Source organism: Tachysurus vachellii, chromosome 13 (assembly GCF_030014155.1).
Source record: "Tachysurus vachellii isolate PV-2020 chromosome 13, HZAU_Pvac_v1, whole genome shotgun sequence".
Taxonomy (NCBI): Eukaryota; Metazoa; Chordata; class Actinopteri; order Siluriformes; family Bagridae; genus Tachysurus; species Tachysurus vachellii.
The window spans coordinates 7,079,927-7,100,000 of NC_083472.1; the positions used below are offsets into that span (position 1 = coordinate 7,079,927).

Here is a 20,074-nt window from a genome sequence, read left to right on the forward strand (position 1 = left end):
GCCTCCGGTACAATGAGCTTGGTCATGCCTTAAGTCAGTTCTTCTTTCACTGTGAAATTCCAACAAATTCCAAACAGTCCACATCATCACTGTGACTCAGACTCCGAGTATCTACGCTTCTGGTATGGATCCATCTGAGCAGTCCCATGATGATCGCTCCACACCAGATCTTACAGTCAGACCGAACAGCACAGCGTTTTAGCCTCTTCTCATAGACAGTGTGATGAGCGTTAGGGAAAATGCCTCTCCTACAATCCCTCTCATATTCCCTTATTACTGTTTCTCAAAGACATAATCGATCGAGGACGTTTATATCATCTGTGCTGTCATGTGATTATGTCATGTGATTAATTTCCCATCTACAAGCTAAAATATGAAAAATATTTCAGAATGAAAGTGGATCTGGAGTGCTTGGTCATAATCTGGCCTGTCTGTGCCTCTTAAAGACAGGGCTCACAGGCCCTTGGGCGATTTTATACACACACACACACACACACACACACACACACACACACAACGCTGCAATGTATCATAGTAATGTAGTGGTGAAATGGGCTGCTTAGATTCTCTTGCTCTTCCTATCTCTATCTTTCTCTCTTGCCCTTTTGTAGATAGAAAAAGAGAGGTATGGAGAGAGAGAGAGAGACTAAAGCAGATAGACAGATTACACAGAGACAGACAGACGGAGATAAAACAACCAGACAACCAGATACAGAGAGATGGACACTTAAAGAGAGGAAGAGAGCGCTAAAGAGACTGTCAGATATAGAGAGACACCCTGTGTGTGAGGGAGTGTGAAGGAGTGTGAGAGAGATGTGCACATTGCAGGAGAATGAAAGAGAGGAAGGAAGGAAGGAAGAATGTTGCAGAGGGAGAGAGAGTTTCCAGCTCTGCAGTAGTGTCTGGAAGAAGATGAATGGGCTGTGTGTGTATGGGGGGAATGTTGGGGGGGCTAACTTCTTACTTTTCCTTGTGCAGTGAGTGGAGCAGCCATGTGATTCAGAATATTCATTAAACTCTGCAATAGCAGGCAGGGGGCTAGGATTCAATACAAGCCAGAATAAGTGTGAGAGAGGGAGAGGTGGGGGGGTTGGGGGAGAAAGTGAGAGAGAGAGAGATGGGGGGAGAGAGAGAGAGATGGGGGGAGAGAGAGAGAGATGGGGGGAGAGAGAGAGAGAGAGAGAGAGAGATGGGGAGAGAGAGATGGGAGAGAGCAAGAGAAGGGGGGAAGGAGAGAGAGGGAAAGAGATGGAGATGGAAAGAATGAGAGAGGAGGTTTGGAAAGGAATAAAAGAGTGTTGGGGAGAGAAATGGAGCGTGGGAGATAAGGGGAGAGGGAGATTTGGGGGAGAGGGGAAGAGAGAGAAGAGGGGGAGAGGATGAAAAAGATGCTCCCATGGCAACCTGTGGTAATTAAAAAGCTCTCAGGGTGGAATGAGAGGGAGCAGAAATGTCTCCTCCATCCTCTCAGCTTCGCTTTCTCCCAAATCCAGAAGACTGTAAATAATGTAAGCTCTATACTGGGTGTTGTAAAGAGCTGTGCTTCATCACTCAATCTTAGTCATCAACTGAATTTCATTCATTTCTGAAGAAAACTAGAAAAGATCCATGGCCATTATATAGCACTCTGAGTCAGCATTACTGAACATCATGACTGTGTAATATCACTTAGGATGATGAAATGATTGTATTGTACAAACCTAGTGAATGGATGTATAAAGAGGAAGATCCGAGGAGAGGCAGTTTGAGGCCACCGGCTAATATGAGAAGCACAATAATATAACCCTGTGAGCAAGGCATCTCCAAAGAGCTTCTCTCATTACTTTTTATACAACTAGTCCTTCTACACCTCACTGTGGGTTTTTATTCTGAAAAATCTCATTTACAGAAACGTCACAAAGCAGACAGTGTTGTAAACAAGAAGGAGACACAAGGTAAGACGGTGTATATCAATGTCTTTCTGATTACTGTGACTTTTAAGTAATGATGTCATAGGATAAATTAAAGCTTGCTCTCTCTCACTCTCTCTCTCTCTCTCTCTCTCTCTCTCTCTCTCTCTCTCTCTCTCTCTCTCTCTCTCTCATTTGCATTTCATTGCCAGTGCTGAGAAATGGAGCCTGGGAGATTGTTCACTGGGAGAAGGTACCGCATCTCAAAAACTGGTGTCCATCATGAATAAACAGAGACATGTCTCGGAATTCATAGAGGAGGAAGAGAGCTGGAGAAAGAGAGAGGGCATGGCGTGGCGAGACATGGAAGGATTTTCTTCTCTTTTTTTTTTTTGTCTGTTCTTTGTTTGTCCATCTTTACACAGGTCACAGGACCCTAGTGAGGCCACTGGGAGTATATGTTTATCACAGAAACTGTGATATACCTGGGAAGGCATTGTGGTGTTTGGTGTGCACTCATGAAGGGAAACGTAATTAGTATGTTGAGCGTAGAAACACAAAAGAAACAATCCGCTTTAAAAAAGAGGGGACTGCTGCGGCTATTATTAGTTTCAGATGACACTCATTGTGTGGAAACGTCCTGTCAGCAATGCTAGCAGTGCAGAGCTCTAATGGTAACCCACTTTATTTGTAGTTTCTGTGCGTTCACCACGGACAGTCGTTTTTTACACATTCCCCTACACTGAGAATAGTGCAATGCTGTTTACTTAAAGCTATTTGTTAAATATATAGCTGTCGGTGTACATTATTTTAAATCTATACAGCTCCCCCTTTTTTCTAGAGATGGGACTAGTTTTTCCTGCGGTAATAATTTGTAGTTATTTATATTTAGTTATTTAATATTTTAGGGAAAACCTTAGCAGCATCTCTGGAAGAACATCCTCTCATACCTGTTATGTTGTAGAACTATACAACATAACCAATGTCCTTTCAAATTTACATCTAATTATGTGTATTACGAATAAACTACGACCAGACCTGTCCTTATAGGAAACTAATCATTATTGTGGTGTGATGTGAAACACTGTTATTGAACAATGGATGCCTTGGACTTACTTCATTATCTTTGCTATAGCAATAGCTTATTCAAAGCGACTTGTATGAGAAAAGATTCACATAAACTACTGTAAGCCTAATAATAAATGTCCAAAGAAAGTGTTTAACGAAAACCGGTAATCATTGATGGGGAGAAGCAGAGAAGTGTGTGCTTCCTGTTCTCCGTAACATAACAGAAACCAGGAAGCACACAGCAGGCATATCAAACTAGCTGTCTGTTGGATGTATAACCTGATAATAAGTGTATTTTTTTTTTCTCTCTCTCTTTTTTTTTCCCCAGCAGCCTTGTTAAATGAGACGATTAGACATGTTTACTCAGACATAGAAACATGTTTCTTTATCCTAAACCTCTTGAAGTAATCTTCTGTGCACGTCAGCCCACCTGGCTTAAAAATCCTGAACACACACACACACACACACACACACACACACACACACCATACACCTGATGCTTGAACATAAACATGTGTGTTAATAACTAGTGTGTTTCTTACAGGTAGAGGTGGGGGATATAGTTAAAGTAAATGGCAAAGATTACGTCCCTGCAGACACTATACTGCTGTCCTCCAGGTAGACTTTGGTATAAGCAGAAACTTTACCTGTTCATCTCCTATCATGTTCAAACGCCCTGCAAAAGGAAGTGAGGCGTGCTCTAATCAGTGCCTACTAGTATTAGATTAACGTAACTGTATATAGGTTTAGAACTTCATTGTGCAGTGTTTGGTTGGTGACGAGATCACGTCCTGACTACAGCACTCAAAGCCGCACTTCCTTCACAAGGTGTCCTGCCACTAAGCAACACTCTCAGGACATGTCTACGTTTGCGATTTTTCCTTTTCGTTCTCAAAATCCATTTGTCAACCTCCTCTAAATCAGGACAAGTCTTCATTCGTGCTAGCATTAAGGCAGATTTATGGTCCGTCAATGATTTATTTTGTTTAGCTCGCAAGCTGTACAATATAACAGCTTTTCCCCCAGTCCAGAGACAGCATGTTATTTATTGGGTTGGCATTTTTGAAATGGCTTTTGAGAACGAAACATGGAGCTGGACGTTGTGTTTCCTTCCTCTGTACAAATTAAAATGTGTCTGTTTGTGTCTCTCTTCCCTTTTTGTGGCTCTCCGCACTCTTTCCCTACCTCAATCTTTTCATTACCATCACCATCACTTCCAACCTACCCCCCTAACACACCCTTCCTGCTGGGGCTGCTGGGTAATTTAAGGTGGCGGTAGGGGAGGTAGTACGAGCCTCCAACGGAGACCACCTTCCAGCTGACCTCGTCATTCTGTCATCCAGGTCAGGAACAGCGACGGGCTGCATGAGCGCTGCAGGGGACTGGGGTGTGGGGGAGAGGGGGTCTGGGGGAGAGGGGGACTGGGGGTGTGGGGGAGAAGGGGACTGGGTTCAGCAGTGCACTGGTGGAGGGATTTTGCTTTTGCTTTTTTTGTTTTTCGGCCATGCGCTACCTGTGATTGCTACCTTGATTGCCAAAGCTAATTAAAACAACACTGATCTGATATCAGCTGCTTTAGCTTCGAGTCAGGTTACAAGAAGCATCTCACACTTCTATTGGGCAGAAGAAAAAAAAAATCTCTGCTTTCTGTTGCTTACTGAAACAATCGCTTTTCAATAAAACCTAGACCCGATATTTTATTTTGGTAAAAAATCCGATTTGTAATTAGGGATGCATCGATACCGTTTTGAGCACAAGTACGGAATGTTTTTGTATGAGCAATTTATGAGAATGATTAAATGAGTAAAATACCTATTAATAATGAGTCAGTGACATCAGAGAGCATTTTATTTAGCTCTCTTTCCATGAGAAGCGATCGTGTGGAAGTTTTAACACTTCTGCTATTAAGTAAGTTTGCTCGGCTAATGTTAGCTGGTTGGTTTCCAAATGCGGGAATTGTTCCACTTTAGAAAACTTATTTTTCTAAAGTTTTTATTTTGTTATACAAGGTTGCTTGTATTGCAGGATATTATAGACCAAATCTGCAGTAGCTCGTCTGTGAATATTTTCGTCCGTTCACGATCACGTGGTATTAAACGAGCACGATATCCGACTGGTACTGTATCATTATGGATGCATCCCTGATTACTAACGTTATATGTACACAAAAAACACGCACACTAATACACACATTTGTGATATGTGCAGTGCGCTTTAGTGAAACGCCTAAAGAAGAGTGAGAAAAATCTTTGAATGGCTGGAAACAGCGCATGCGCGGAGTCAGTGTATGGCTGCATGCTGTCGCGGTGCTAAATGCACTGTGTTCTCTTTACCGCACACTGTCTGTGATCTGTGGATGAATTAAATAGAAAAGACAGGAACACATCACAGGAGATCTACTTTTCAGACACAGTCGATGCAGTTTATTAAGAGTGTAGCCGAAAGATATAACTGGATAATGTATAAATGCAATATGCATGAGCTGGGAGTTTAACGTTATTTGAATATTATATATATTTTAATACCAGATTTTGTTTTCTTTTTTCTTATGAAGGAGAAAGGAATTTTGAGTGTAGTATCTTCCTTGTTTAGGCTTTTACATTCACTGTTAACCTTCCATCTGTGTGCTGGGTCACTATGCTGCATTCTCCTTTGTTGCATGATTGTGTAACTAATCTAGAGAACAGCTCAATACAAGACTTTGATACTAAACCAAGACGTCAGCATGCGGTATTTTGTGACGCCATTGTGAACACGTACTGTAGAGTTGATTTCAGACGTGTTGTAGCTGCAGGAATGTTTGATTTTTGGAGATCAAGAGCAACAAGAGCTTTATACTGCACTGTACCCAACACAGCTGACCTCTTCGGTTAGAGTCTTGTATTTAGCTGTTTCACCAGTTCACATCGTTACTTAAATAATCATAGCAGTGTCCAGATTTTCACTGTGTAACATCTGTGTGATTTAGTTATCGCTTAATATATGACTTCTGCTTGTCCACCTTAAAACTGTTTACATTTATGCAGTGTTTATAGAATGGTAGTTACAAACAGGTTGGTTATAATAATAATAATAGTCATTTAAATTTCCTTTTTAATCGTACCTTTTACTGCATTTTAGTGAACCTCAAGGAATGTGTTATATCGAAACCTCAAACCTGGATGGAGAAACAAATCTTAAAATCAGACAAGTGAGTGTTCTTGCTTTTAATAAGCACCACAGCTCCGATTTTACAGACGCATGTCTTTTTGTGTTTATTGGTTCTAGTGAAAATGAATGAAACCTCAATTCATTTAACAACTGTCAAAATGATTTAAGGCTTTCTTTTAAATATAATGAGCAATTGAACTTCTTATTCAAGTGGTCTATGTATAGAATCATGCGATGATTCTCTGCTATAACTCATCTGTTTATCTTGGAATAAGGACGTGCATTTTAATTATAGTGAATCGTGTGATGAAAAAAACTCCTCAACCGGGCCAGTTATAGCCAGTTATATTAGGGTGGGCTGGTACAAATAATAGGTGGGCAATCCGTGGTGGTGGCCCCAACACCTACTTCAGTTCTCCCCATAACCAATATTTATAAAATTCCACAGAGCCCTAACTCATATACACACACACACACACACACACACACACACACACACAAACTTAACTGCACTAAGAGTGCTCTTGACATGAGAGCGTTTTTTTCAAGCTGTGTTTTACCCACCAGTATACAGTTGATGATTCCCCGATTGTTTCTTAAAATGACCGTGGCTGGGTCAGTAATCACAAATGAAGTAAAGTAAGTAAACTTTCGAGAGAAAAAAGTCAGTACGGAGATAGAGCCTGCGTCGACCTGACCGCATCAGTTGAAGCAGGATGGTGAGAGAACCATCCACTCTTAAACTGTCCAGTAATCTGTAGCCAGATTGTAAGCTGATTGTCCTGATCTGACTGGAGAGGAGCTTAAAGTGGCCTTCTTCTGCTCGAACACGTTCACCTCAACTTCCTCAAAAAATGTATCTGTATAGTTTTCTAAATTCCACTGATGCCACTGGATTGGATAAATGCATGATTAAGCAGTGAACAGTCATTTAGAATAAATTAAACTGTCCGTGTGTGTAGGATTGAATACCAGCTATTGTACATAGCTGTAGAAACCTCTATATGAATTGATCTATAGAAGAGCTTATTGTGCTATTGTATCACGTTGAATCGTTCCTAGGGCCTTCATGTCACTTCTGAGATAAAAGACATTGACAGCCTGATGCGTTTTTCTGGACGTATGGAGTGCGAGAGCCCCAACAGGCACCTGTACGAGTTTGTAGGAAACATCCGTCTTGATGGACACAGGTGAGATACATTGTGAGGGAAAAGTACGTGAAAAAGTACGTGAAATACTGATGGTCAGATTTATTAGAGACGTCGTTGAACTCTTAATGATGGAAATGTCCTCTGCATGTGAAGTTATTTTTAGACATTGTGTTCTAGATGAGTGACTGAAGATGATCTCTGCAAGTAAACTGTTTATTATTATATAAAAGCTTTGTTTAATTGATCTATTACTGTTAAAGCTGTTAGAGTACTCTGGAACCGCAGTGGCACCACAGCTTGCTTTTTTTTCTGCAGACATTGTGAGACATAATATTTCAGTATTTGTTGCATCATTGTGCGCTAAACTTGTTTTTAGTTCCTAGTAGCGTTAAATCACCTGCACAATTCTGAACCAGATCTCGATGCTATAGTGTCAGTGCTAGTGACTTCCTGTAACACTGAAGTGTTTCGTTAAGTCGGCGTGACGATGTATTTCTTAATCCAGCACAGTGCCATTGGGTCCGGATCAGATCCTCCTGAGAGGAGCGCAGCTCAGAAACACACAGTGGGTGCACGGCATTGTGGTCTACACAGGACACGACACCAAGCTCATGCAGGTGAGCTTTTTTTTCTCGTGATGTGAAAAAAGATGGTTTATTTAAGCCCTTTCTCCACAGAGGATTTCCTAAAGGAGCGTTTAAGCACCTGAAGAGCTTGCTGAAATGGCGCAGCATTACTCTGTTGCAGAGGCAGTCGAGGCTGATGACTGCAGATGCTGCTGCTGTACGATGGAGTTAAACGCCCTGCTGCGTCAGTCCGTGTGCTTGCAGTGTGCACGCTTTATTAATCTTCACGCTCTGCACAGCGGAAGACTCGGACGACTTCTTGCCAGAAAATGCTTTTGAAAACTGAACATAATGACAGCAGTTCACATATTAACACTATAAAGAACGTCTGCATGCAAAGATATGAGTATGAATAAGAAACTGAGGGATTATATACACATTTCTCTTTTATATTAGAAGACCGAGCTAACACTTTCAAAAACATTTCTCAGAATGACAGACATAATTTAATAGAATTAGGATTTGAATAGAAATGTGCACTCACTGGCAACTTTATTAGGAAAACCTGTGTGTACCTGCTCATGCATGCAGTTATTCAATCAACAAGTTAACATTTACATCAATCATCAGGTCCCCTGAGAATGAAAACAAGGAAGATGAGGTCTTAAATATTGTTTTCCACAAAACATGGTTTCATTGCTTACACTAAACTTCATTTACAAGTGAATACTGTATTGAATTGTATAGAGTGAGCGTGAACCATTCATGTACTGTAGTATTAAGGTAAATCAACCACATGGCTCTGGATGTTGAACAGTTAACACGTTTATGGTAGAATAGTGCTACAGCAATGATGTGTCTGTTGCAAAACACCGGCGTCGTGTGTTCGCTTCTCAGCTTCTCAGTGTTGTGGATGTAGATGATACTGTTGTGGTTGGGGACGCCCAGAGACGCCATCTTTGTACCACTGCTGCATCAGTCAGCTTTATGCTCGGATCTTCGTTATCGATCTCTTGAAGACTTCGGCAGGAAGGAATTAGTTTTGGGTCTGTGGTGAACTCGGAAATTGCGCTGACCCGTTAGTTCCTCTAGAGCTCTTGGCTACACAATTCCACTCAACTACAAACTGTTTACATTATTATAGTACTGTCCAGTGTCACCTAAACGAGGATAGGTTCCCTCCTGAGTCTGGTTTCACTCAAGGTTTCTTCCTCATGTCATCTCAGGGAGTTTTTCCTCACCACAGTCACCTTCAGCTTGCTCATTAGGGATGGATATTAGAGATATACATTAACTTCATATTAATCTTTACATAAGTATAGAAACAATAAAAATGTTAAAGCTACTTTCAGACAATGTCAATTATTAAACACGCTATACAAATGAAACTGAATTGAAAATTGAATTGAGTTGAAAATACACACTTACAGTAAATCATGAGAACCACATGAAACCAAATTGTGTTAATGGTACTTCAGACATTAATTCAGTCACATGGAACCGATGCATTCGTTTTAATTAAGACGTTGAATTAAGTCTTTTTCCCCCCCAGCACAGAAAAGCAGAAACCAGGCTGACTGGCATGCTTGTTGCAACGAGACTGTTGATCTCTTGTGTTTTTTATGCTTAACAATCTCTAGAAATGATTTACACAGAACAGTGTGCAAAATAATGGAAACACCCTGTTGATTCAAGAGGCAAAATGGAGAAACAGCCAGACAGGTGTAAGAAAATAAATCCATGTAATAAATCTGTAATTTCTTACGCATGTCTGAGCTGGAAGGAAGTCTATAATAAAAATGAAATTAATCAAGTCAAGTCAGGAAGCTTTTATTGTCATTTCAACCGTATAGAGCTGACGCAGTACACAGTGAAATGAAATGTTTCTTCAGAACCATGGTTCTACAACATAATGCTACATAAAACTACACACTGACTAATTACTCTGTACAACCGTGCAGAGCAGAAAAGCATCCTGGATGCTGAATCTTAATGCAGATAGGTTTCACTCCTAACAGCCGTGAACAGGAATCCGATGCTATAGTGGATACAGACAAACCGGGTGACAGGAAAAACATCTGCTGCTCTTTTCTCTGCATGATTAGATTCACTGTGCTTCTGCCTCATGATTGGATAATTGCATAAACGAGAAATGTGTTCCTAAAAAAGTGGTCCCTATGTGAATTTTTGATTTTTAGAACATTTTCTATTGAATCTAATTAATTCATGTCATGATTTGCAGTTACTAATCACACCAAATCTCCTTTCAGAACTCCACTCGACCTCCTCTGAAGCTGTCCAACGTGGAGCGCATCACCAACTTTCAGATCCTGGTGCTGTTTGGCTGTTTGTTGGCCATCTCTTTGGTTTGCTCCATTGGACAAACCATCTGGAAGTACCAGTACGGCAACGAAGCTTGGTACATGGACCTCAACTGTAAGCGTCCCGCTCATCATCCTCTTCATGCTGTACCGCCCTCCTGTCTGTCTGCTCACACATCTGTTGATTGTCGTTGTTTTTGTTTTTATTTACCTGCATTAATGTCAGCCTTTCTTTGAGTTTGCTTTTTTATAAACAAATATGCATTGCTACGCAAGTGAATATTTGTCTGTTTAAAAAAAAAAAAAAAAAAAAGAAAAGAAAAAAAAAAAAACGGGAAATTTTTTGTATTTCCCTGTAAGTTAAAAGTGTTGACATGCATACACATGTGTTTGGGATGTGGAAATGGTTGAGTATCACAACGCTGCTGAATATTTTTTATTTATTTATTTTATTCATTTTTCTTTGTTTTCTTTCTAACATTCTGTTGTTGTTTTTTTTTTTTGTTTTTTTTCTGTGTTGTTGTCATTTTTTTCTTTAACAGCTCCAGGTAACAACCATTTAAAAGCCCTGGCCATGCGTGAATCAGCCCTCCTTACTAATCCCTAGCTGAGGCTCAGACTTTGCTGAGCAAACCCAGGCCGTTATGCGCTTGCCCTACTTTGTGAGGGTGATTGCAGAGGACGGCACACACCAGGGATCCAGTGATAGGTTTATCCCCTCCAGATATGTGACTCTATAGACTTTCCTAGTGCCTGATCTCAGCCATGTTTCCCTTTCCACCTTCATTCCGGTGACACGTTAAGCTCTTTGCAAGTACCTGGCCTAAAGCACCTCTTCACTTTCTTTTAATAATAAACGAGCCACAAGATTTCGCTCCCTCCTTCTTCTTTCATTTGGGTACAGCGTATGTGAGGCGGCCTGGAAAAACGCTCGGAGGCAGATTTTGACAGATTTCTTCTTCTTCGTAGTTCTGAAGTTTTTCTTTTGTACAAATCTCAAGCAGAAGTCAAGTTGAGATTGCATTTATAGTAGCAATTTAAAGTCAGACACCACGTCTACCTCCACATTTACACAAGTTATGTAGAAAAACATCATTACGACCGAATTTTATGTCTTTACGAAGCATATTTAAATACATTCACAAAAGCTTATGATGTTTATCATTTTGATCATCAGCATTATCCACATTTCTGCCTCAAGATTATTGATTAAAAATGCAAATGTTTTTAAAGCTATCCTTTGTATCCTGAGGAGCATCAGCTTCTCTCAGATCACTGTCACTGACTGTCAGGAAATCGAACAGAACTCAAGTTCAGCTTTAATCAGACATTTTTTACTGCTCTATTTTTTTTTTTTTAATCTGCCTCCTGACCTGAGACCAAGGCAAGATCAGAAAATAATCAGATTGCAAACATTTCCATGTTGTTTCAGTAAAATGTATTTGCTTAATGTAGACATATCAACGGATATTATTGTCAGCTTTAACTACTTCCAGCTTTAGCTACAGTAGCCGCCTCACATCGCATGCTCGGTCTTTCTTTAATATAGAGACCTTTAGTCATGATGCAGGATTCCCTGCTAAGTAGAGATGCCTGAGGGACAAGCGATGACCTTTTCTAAATGCCTTGCCCTGTTTTACCCCTTGCTGCTGCTGCTGCTGCTTCTTTTTTTCCTGTGTGTCTCACTGTCTTTTGTTTCACCGCTGCTGACAGACCTGAGAGAAACACCCTCAGGACGCACGTATTAACGCAGTCATGCTCAGATTAGGATGTCGAACACGATTGAAATTCAAGCAATGGAGAGAATCTCTGCATCCTGCACTCTATGACCAAGGCTCTTGCAAATTGATTAACACGTCACCACAAGCCATCACACTTTGTTTCTCTTAGCCTGTATAAGAAAGGTTGTTTGTGTCCAGTTCGATCCTGGCTTGTTTTATGACCTCTGCCGTTCCCTGCAGTCGGAGTGTGCTTCTTGAGCACAGAGTTGCCTTTCAGTTTCGCTGCATTGCTTTATGACGTCTGCTCAACAGGCTGAATTATAACACAGTCATCATAGACCGTAAAGCTATTCTTTAAGGGAACAGTGAGGTCATAATTTAGGCCACCATCTAGAGAGTGATTGTATTTTTTCTGAAGGAGTGAGACTCAGTCGAATGCTGGATTTTGTCTTCATTTTTTTTTAATCCCAAAAAAAAAAAAAAAAAAAAATGGAGAGAGAGAGCGAACGATGACATCGATGCATTTGATTGAGCCGTTTACTTAATTTCACCAGTTGTCTTATGAAAACAAGGAGACACGAATGATGGGTTTGCATTGTGAACTTGCTGTAGGAAACAAAAGAAAAAGAAGCTGTCTTATTTGTCACATATACATTACAGCAGAGTGAAATTCTTTCTTTCCAGTTTTGGAAGTTGGAACCATGGCAGCTTGGCAGTGCTGTGGCTTATACCCCAAACAACCCATATCCTTAACTGCTTGAGCCACCACTGACCCTTCTGCAAAGGAACTGGAGTAGAGTTGGAGTGGGAGTGAGGGAGTAGGAGGAGGAGATTTGGAGGAGGGGCGGAGTAGGAGAGTTGGAGGAGGGGCGGAGTAGGAGATTTGGAGGGGGGGCGGAGTAGGAGATTTGGAGGAGGGGCGGAGTAGGAGATTTGGAGGGGGGGCGGAGTAGGAGATTTGGAGGAGGGGCGGAGTAGGAGATGAATTTGGAGGAGTGGAGGTGCAGTAGTGCAGAGGTGGAGTAGTGCAGAGGTGGAGTAGTGCAGAGGTGGAGTAGTGCAGAGGTGGAGTAGTGCAGAGGTGGAGTAGTGCAGAGGTGGAGTAGTGCAGAGGTGGAGTAGTGCAGAGGTGGAGTAGTGCAGAGGTGGAGTAGGCGTGGAGTAGTGTAGAGGTGGAGTAGGCGTGGAGTAGTGTAGAGGTGGAGTAGGCGTGGAGTAGTGTAGAGGTGGAGTAGTGTAGAGGAGGAGTAGGCGTGGAGTAGTGTAGAGGTGGAGTAGTGTAGAGGTGGAGTAGGCGTGGAGTAGTGTAGAGGTGGAGTAGGCGTGGAGTAGTGTAGAGGTGGAGTAGTGTAGAGGAGGAGTAGGCGTGGAGTAGTGTAGAGGTGGAGTAGGCGTGGAGTAGTGTAGAGGTGGAGTAGTGTAGAGGTGGAGTAGGCGTGGAGTAGTGTAGAGGTGGAGTAGTGTAGAGGTGGAGTAGGCGTGGAGTGGTGTAGAGGTGGAGTAGGCGTGGAGTGGTGTAGAGGTGGAGTAGGCGTGGAGTAGTGCAGAGGAGGAGTAGGCGTGGAGTAGTGTAGGTGTGGAGTAGTGTAGAGGTGGAGTAGGCGTGGAGTAGTGTAGCGGTGGAGTAGGCGTGGAGTAGTGTAGCGGTGGAGTAGGCGTGGAGTAGTGTAGCGGTGGAGTAGGCGTGGAGTAGTGTAGCGGTGGAGTAGGCGTGGAGTAGTGTAGAGGTGGAGTAGGCGTGGAGTAGTGTAGGCGTGGAGTAGGGTAGGCGTGGAGTAGGGTAGGCGTGGAGTAGGGTAGGCGTGGAGTAGCTTGGAGTAGAAGTGGAGTCGTGTATAGTTGGGGTAACGTGGAGTCGTGTATAGTTGGAGTAGTGTAGAGGTGGAGTAGGCGTGGAGTAGGGTAGGCGTGGAGTAGGGTAGGCGTGGAGTAGGGTAGGCGTGGAGTAGGGTAGGCGTGGAGTAGGGTAGGCGTGGAGTAGCTTGGAGTAGAAGTGGAGTCGTGTAGAGGTGGAGTAGAGGTAGTGTAGAGGTGGAGTAGTGTATAGTTGGAGTAAAGTGCTCATTCTATATTTACTTCCAGATTTCTCCTAACCTGTAAGTGCAGTGTAGTGAATGTGTAGATTCCCCTCGTACCTCGTACAACAGCAGTGTAGTTATCATCCTGTATAAATTATACATTTGACATTTGCCCCCTGTGATTTTTCTGCCATCAGCCTCACACGTGTTTGTCCTGGGTCATGCTCTGTCATGAGACCTGTAATACTTTATTCACAACAGCTTGGAAGACTCACAATCTTTGCTTCTTATGCATTCACACCACCTGCAGTGACCTGCTCTATGCCCCTCCTCACCTCTTCGGTGAAGCACAAAGTGTAAAAATAACATGGTCTTTTTTTGTCTTCTGAGTTGCTGCCCTCACAGTGCACTGTAATGTCTCACTGCAACCGCCGGTGCACTGCTGGTTACAGCTGGCTGTCCCACATCACAGGGGATCGTCAATCGCAGCCTTTAATCCAATAATCGGAACCTCTGTGCTGTAGCATTGACGCAGGGCTGTTCTCTGCATGTTCGGTACTCAGAGCATGTCGTGTGGTGGAATAGTATGGAGCGGAGACTGAGTACAGGATGGTGTGACGTGAAAGTTCTGTCATTCAGTGCCTGCACAAATGTGGTTTAATAAAATTGTCACATATAGTTCATCTGTTTTAGTTGATCATCTAATGTGAAGAAGTGACGCTAATGATGGATTTAGATATAATTTAACATTCGTTCTATTCTGTAGAATTGATGCTTATTAAATCAGTTTAGTTCGACGTAATCCGTATGTCTCCAGCCTACATAAACTATCAGAAATGGTACTGCGCTCTCCCTCGCTCTTTCTCTCTCTTTTTTTTTTTTCTTTTTTTTTTTTTTTCTCCTCCTCCTCCTCCTCCTCCCAGTCCAGGGTGTGCTTTGGGCCGAGTCCCTCTCCTTTGCATCAAATCATCCGAACTGGTCATGTTGCCCTCCACCCTCTATCAGTCATCTCTCTCTCGCTGTGTTCAGACTCTGCCTCCATAACAGTAGTCTCCATCATTGGCCACCTTTTGCTTATTGTCGTTCTAAATGTTTTTTTTTTTTTGTTTTTTTTGTGCCCTTGGGTAAGGACTTCCTCTCTCCTGTCTGCTCTGCTAGAGCAGGATTGGGTTTTATACAGGACAGGTAATGCTTATTAAACTCAGTTAGTTCACGCGTGAGCTGTGACGCACCATGTGTCACTTTAGCTTCGTTTTGTCTCCATTTTGTTCACAGTGGGATTTGAGATGGGAGAAGTCTCGGTCCTGTCACCCTAGTGCTTTGTGTGGAACTCATTGCTTGGAGTCGTGCTCGTTCCTAAGACGGCTGCTTTGACGGCACCCAACTTTGTTTGGAAGCTCAGCTAACTGGGTGCTAGTTGATTGGGGATGTAAATCTTATGGTTGGAGGCTGTTGGGACAGGTGTGGAGGGGAGGTAGGGGGTAATTCTCAGCTAATGGCACAACGTTTGGACAACGTTCTGTGGTACACGTGTAACGTTGTGGAAACGATGCCCATTAGATGGGAGTGAGCTTCTGGCATTGTTGATTTTCTCTTTTTCTTTTTCCTTCTACGCACACGTCCTGTATATTTGAACTGACTCCGTCTCTTTGTACTGCCCCTTTTTTTCCTTTCTGTATTTTTTCCTTTCCTTGTTCTCTTCGTCTCCGGACTGTCAGACGGCGGTGCAGCGAACTTTGGTCTCAACTTCCTCACCTTCATCATCCTCTTCAACAACTTGATTCCCATTAGTCTGCTCGTGACGTTGGAGGTGATCAAATTTATCCAGGCCTACTTCATCAACTGGGTGAGCATGACACACTGAGTGTGTTTTATTTAAATAATCATTTGCATTGATGCTTTGATACCACGACTTTGTTTAAAAGGCATGCTAGAACTACCTGTGTGAGCTTTTCCGCTGACTGTGAGACACTGGGCTCACTCTCAGCGCAATCACTCGCGTGTCCGGAGCTCAGCAACACTATAGAGGGCTCTGTAAAGTCAGGTCTGTACAGGACTGTAATTAGAGAACTGGAGTGTGAATCTGCGTCTTAAATCCTCAGTGGATTTAGTGACCTGGTAACATTTTCCTTTTTTTTTTTTTTTTTTTTCTTTTTTTTTTTTTTCTTTTTACACGTCTCCAAGGACTAAGCAACATAACATTACTATGAGGGTGGTGACTTGAATTATGTAGCAGTAACTAAGCACGTTTTGCACAAGTATTCAGTCAGCCTAATAATACCAGTTATACCACAGTGCTGTGGATTCTCAACTCTGATTGGTTAACAGCTCTGACAGCACTGTTGGTTCTATTTGATGTATATGTATATTATGCGTTCATCCAAACACATTATTGCTTTATAATATCTAACAAAAATGTATTCACAGTGACTCGAAACAATTAGAATTTCACTCTATAACGCTCAAGTCAGATCTGCCAAAATTTAGGATTCAAGCGACCTTCCAAGAGCACTGCCATAGGAGGACTAGGATATCCTGTGAGCTTTGAAACATCTGGACTACAGCCAGTGGAAGACTGCAGTGCAGCATCAGGCACACAGCACTACTCAGGGACAGTGTGTATGTTTTCAGTGAAGAGCTACAGCACCAGTGCTTCTTGTTAAATTTAACGTTTCTGATCCACACACCTCCGAGTCTCCAGGGAAATCTCCTAAACAAAGCCTCAGAGTGAAACTAAAAGTGGATCGTTATCAAAATAGCCCGCTTACACTTGACTAAATTGGATTAGGGCAGTGCCACACAGAGCCACGTCTGTCTTTTGTTTTTTAAACCTTCCCAGAACGCTGAAAGTCTCTCAGCTGACGCACTTCACGTGCCCTTAGTGCTGTCTGTCTCCTCTGTGGAATTCAGTGATGGTGTCATGCAGTGTGTTGTTCATCTCAGCACTGAGAAATGAAGTGTGGATTGTTGGACACTTGCTGCGTGTAGCAGAAGGGGCGGAGCCACCAGAGGGCATTATGTCAGAATTTTAGACCTACAAACAGAGCTGATCCTGACCTCCCTGGGGCCCTAATCAAAATTCTGCTATAAGGGGCCCTCCTACCTGCCCCATGAGCCATGTAAACCATTTGCCACACTTTGTATAAAAGCTAAAATGGCTTGCCATGCAGTATCACTGTGTTTAATAGTGTAATACTTTATCCCTGATGGTTATTATTTACTGAGGGATGTACATTCATATTGACCTGGCATTATGCCCATTCCAATGTAAATCCATTGGTTTCCATATTGCATTAACGTTGTTGTAACCTTGATTGAGAGACTATAAACATTGTCATTTAGGAGCGCTATCACGCTACTTTTTTGTACTGGTCCCCACACAGATGTTGCTGCTGGAAAGCGCGCGTGTCATTTCGTGCATGATTGCACGCGCATATGAACGCATGTTCACGCGCGGCGCGGTTATCGAGCTGCCGTTTATAAACACTGTTGCCCTTGGGCGTTTATTCACGCGAATGTTGACGCAATAAATTGTTGTGTGACAGACAGGCAAAGAGATGCACTGGCAGCACTGCACAGCTAATGTAGCTAGTCAGATAGAGACTAGAAACAGAATCAACTTAACTTTACTGTTATTTGCTTTTGCTGACATCAAACTTGAAGAGAACACAAGTTTACCTGATTGCTGTTCTCGCATTTCACTCTCATTTTGTTTCTTTTTTCTCTTTTCATGGCCAGATGGATAGCTCCGCTTCATATTGTCATCTACACATTAAACATTAACATGTAAAATGAGGCAGGGGGAGGTGGGGCCTTGCGTAATTTGCGGGGCCCTACGCAACTTGCGTAGTGAGCGTATAGGGCCGATCGGCTCTGCCTACAAATGTGTGTTTTTTCTGACATGTGCAGGTTGGTTCAGTAGAGTTCAGTGGTGAGAGCTAGTCATTTTATTTTCAGTGGTGCTGTTACTGTTTCTGTCACTGCTCCACTACAGTAATCATGATAAATACTCAGATACATAGCACGTGCTTTTTTTGTTATATACTGTAGTGTGTGTGTGTGTGTGTGTGTGTGTGTTGGGGACCTCCTCATTGTGTTACATGATTTATTTCAGGACACTGATATGCTGTATGAAGTTACTAACACACCAGCTATGGCTCGAACATCCAACCTGAATGAAGAGCTGGGACAGGTAACACACGAGTACTCACTAAAAATATACACACACAAACAAAAATGTACACACACACTCTTGCATGCAAATAAACATGTACACACAATTGTACACACAAACAAATGTACACACACACACACCTCTTCACAAAAAAACTGAAAAATACACACACACTCATACACACAAACGGAATTATTTACACACAAACAGAAATTGTAAACACAAGCAAAAATATTTACACATAAACAGAAATGTACACACACACTCATTTTCACAAATAGAAAAATACACACACTCATGCTCATGCACACACATACACGTCATGTGTTTCCTGAAACACTTAAACTAGCTCTACTTCCCCCTGTTTGTGTTGTGTATATTTAAAATAAAACCTCTCTGAACAGAGTTTTAGGTTGATACAGTCTGTAGTTCAGTAACATAGTGAACCAGCATTAATGTGTTCATCAATAGAGACCTCAAAGCACTTTTGTACGTCACTCTGGATGAGGGTGTCTGCCAAATGTTGTAAATGTGCTAATACACACACACACACTCATGCTCATATGTTCATACACACACACACTCGTGCTCATACACACAGACTCGTATGTTCATACACACAGACTCATATGTTCATACACGCAAACGCTCATATGTTCATACACACAGACTCATATGTTCATACACGCAAACGCTCATATGTTCATACACGCAAACGCTCATACAGTATGTTCATACACACAGACTCATATGTTCATACACACAGGCTCATATGTTCATACACACAGGCTCATATGTTCATACACACAGGCTCATATGTTCATACACACAGGCTCATATGTTCATACACACAGGCTCATATGTTCATACACACAGGCTCATATGTTCATACACACAGGCTCATATGTTCATACACACAGGCTCATATGTTCATACACACAGGCTCATATGTTCATACACACAGGCTCATATGTTCATACACACAGGCTCATATGTTCATACACACAGGCTCATATGTTCATACACACAGGCTCATATGTTCATACACACAGACTCATATGTTCATACACGCAAACGCTCATATGTTCATACACGCAAACGCTCATATGTTCATACACACAAACACACTCATACACGCAGACTCGTGCTCATATACACAAACACAAAGCATAAAAAAGGAGTAAGTTTCAGTGTTCATTCTCTCTTTATCTGCAGGTGAAGTATATATTTTCAGACAAAACTGGAACTTTGACCTGCAATGTGATGCAGTTTAAGAAGTGTACCATCGCTGGAGTGGCCTATGGGTGAGACTGATGCGCACACACACACACACACACACACACACACACACACACAGAGTGCACCATGTTTATTATATTGTCAATAAAGCGTGCATCGGACTCTGCCTGTCTTGTTCTGCCCCCTGAATAAAGTACAATATGCTATAAATACCACCCACAGGCCCCTATACTCACATGGCTTATAGTCCTTTGTTTAGCTTTGAGCATTTTTCCCTTTGTTGAAGCGAGAGCAGCTTCTGCTGTCTTGATCTATTTTTGGATACAGAGGGCGGTGTTAGATGTGCTGCATTAGACACTGTTGTATTGCTGTGTGTGTATATGTGTGTGTGTGTGTGTGTGTGTGTGTGGGGAATGTTGTTAGGGGTGACATCGCCAGCTGGGCATGCATGTGTGTATGACAGTGCTGCAGTGTGTGTGAGTATGTGAGAAAATGTTCATCACCACGCAGCATGAGAGCCGTACAGCTGCTTTTATTTTTCTACAATCTTCTAAGTCGATTTGTCTCGGAGATAAGATTATTAGAAGCTGATCTCAGTGATCACAGAAAGGCCAGGGTTTGGTTTATTGGATTTGAGTAGTAATTTTGCTTTCTGCTGTCAGTCTAAATATCGAGTCGTTTAAAATGGAAACTTGACTTTATAACACTGTACACTCTGAACTAGTGTGAAAAATGTAACAGTCTCTTTACGTGTTGAGTGTGTGTGTTGGGGGGATA

At 42.2% G+C, this 20,074-nt stretch overlaps 1 protein-coding gene across 6 annotated transcripts in view; it reads left to right on the forward strand.

Moving 5' to 3' along the window:
- Positions 1 to 20,074, forward strand: part of atp8a1 (ATPase phospholipid transporting 8A1) — a 120,527-nt gene that overhangs the window by 30,146 nt on the left and 70,307 nt on the right. For 3 of the 6 annotated variants that reach the window (XM_060884633.1, XM_060884630.1, XM_060884634.1), the window contains exons 5-14: positions 1,889 to 1,934; positions 2,102 to 2,142; positions 4,227 to 4,300; positions 6,078 to 6,147; positions 7,170 to 7,297; positions 7,764 to 7,875; positions 10,095 to 10,260; positions 15,603 to 15,730; positions 17,999 to 18,076; positions 19,274 to 19,362. In XM_060884633.1, coding sequence (XP_060740616.1) covers positions 1,889 to 1,934; positions 2,102 to 2,142; positions 4,227 to 4,300; positions 6,078 to 6,147; positions 7,170 to 7,297; positions 7,764 to 7,875; positions 10,095 to 10,260; positions 15,603 to 15,730; positions 17,999 to 18,076; positions 19,274 to 19,362 — 932 coding nt within the window. Of the gene's footprint in view, positions 1 to 1,888; positions 1,935 to 2,101; positions 2,143 to 3,501; positions 3,576 to 4,226; positions 4,301 to 6,077; positions 6,148 to 7,169; positions 7,298 to 7,763; positions 7,876 to 10,094; positions 10,261 to 15,602; positions 15,731 to 17,998; positions 18,077 to 19,273; positions 19,363 to 20,074 lie in introns of all 6 variants that reach the window. The other 3 variants (XM_060884631.1, XM_060884632.1, XM_060884635.1) reach the window with 2 other exon arrangements.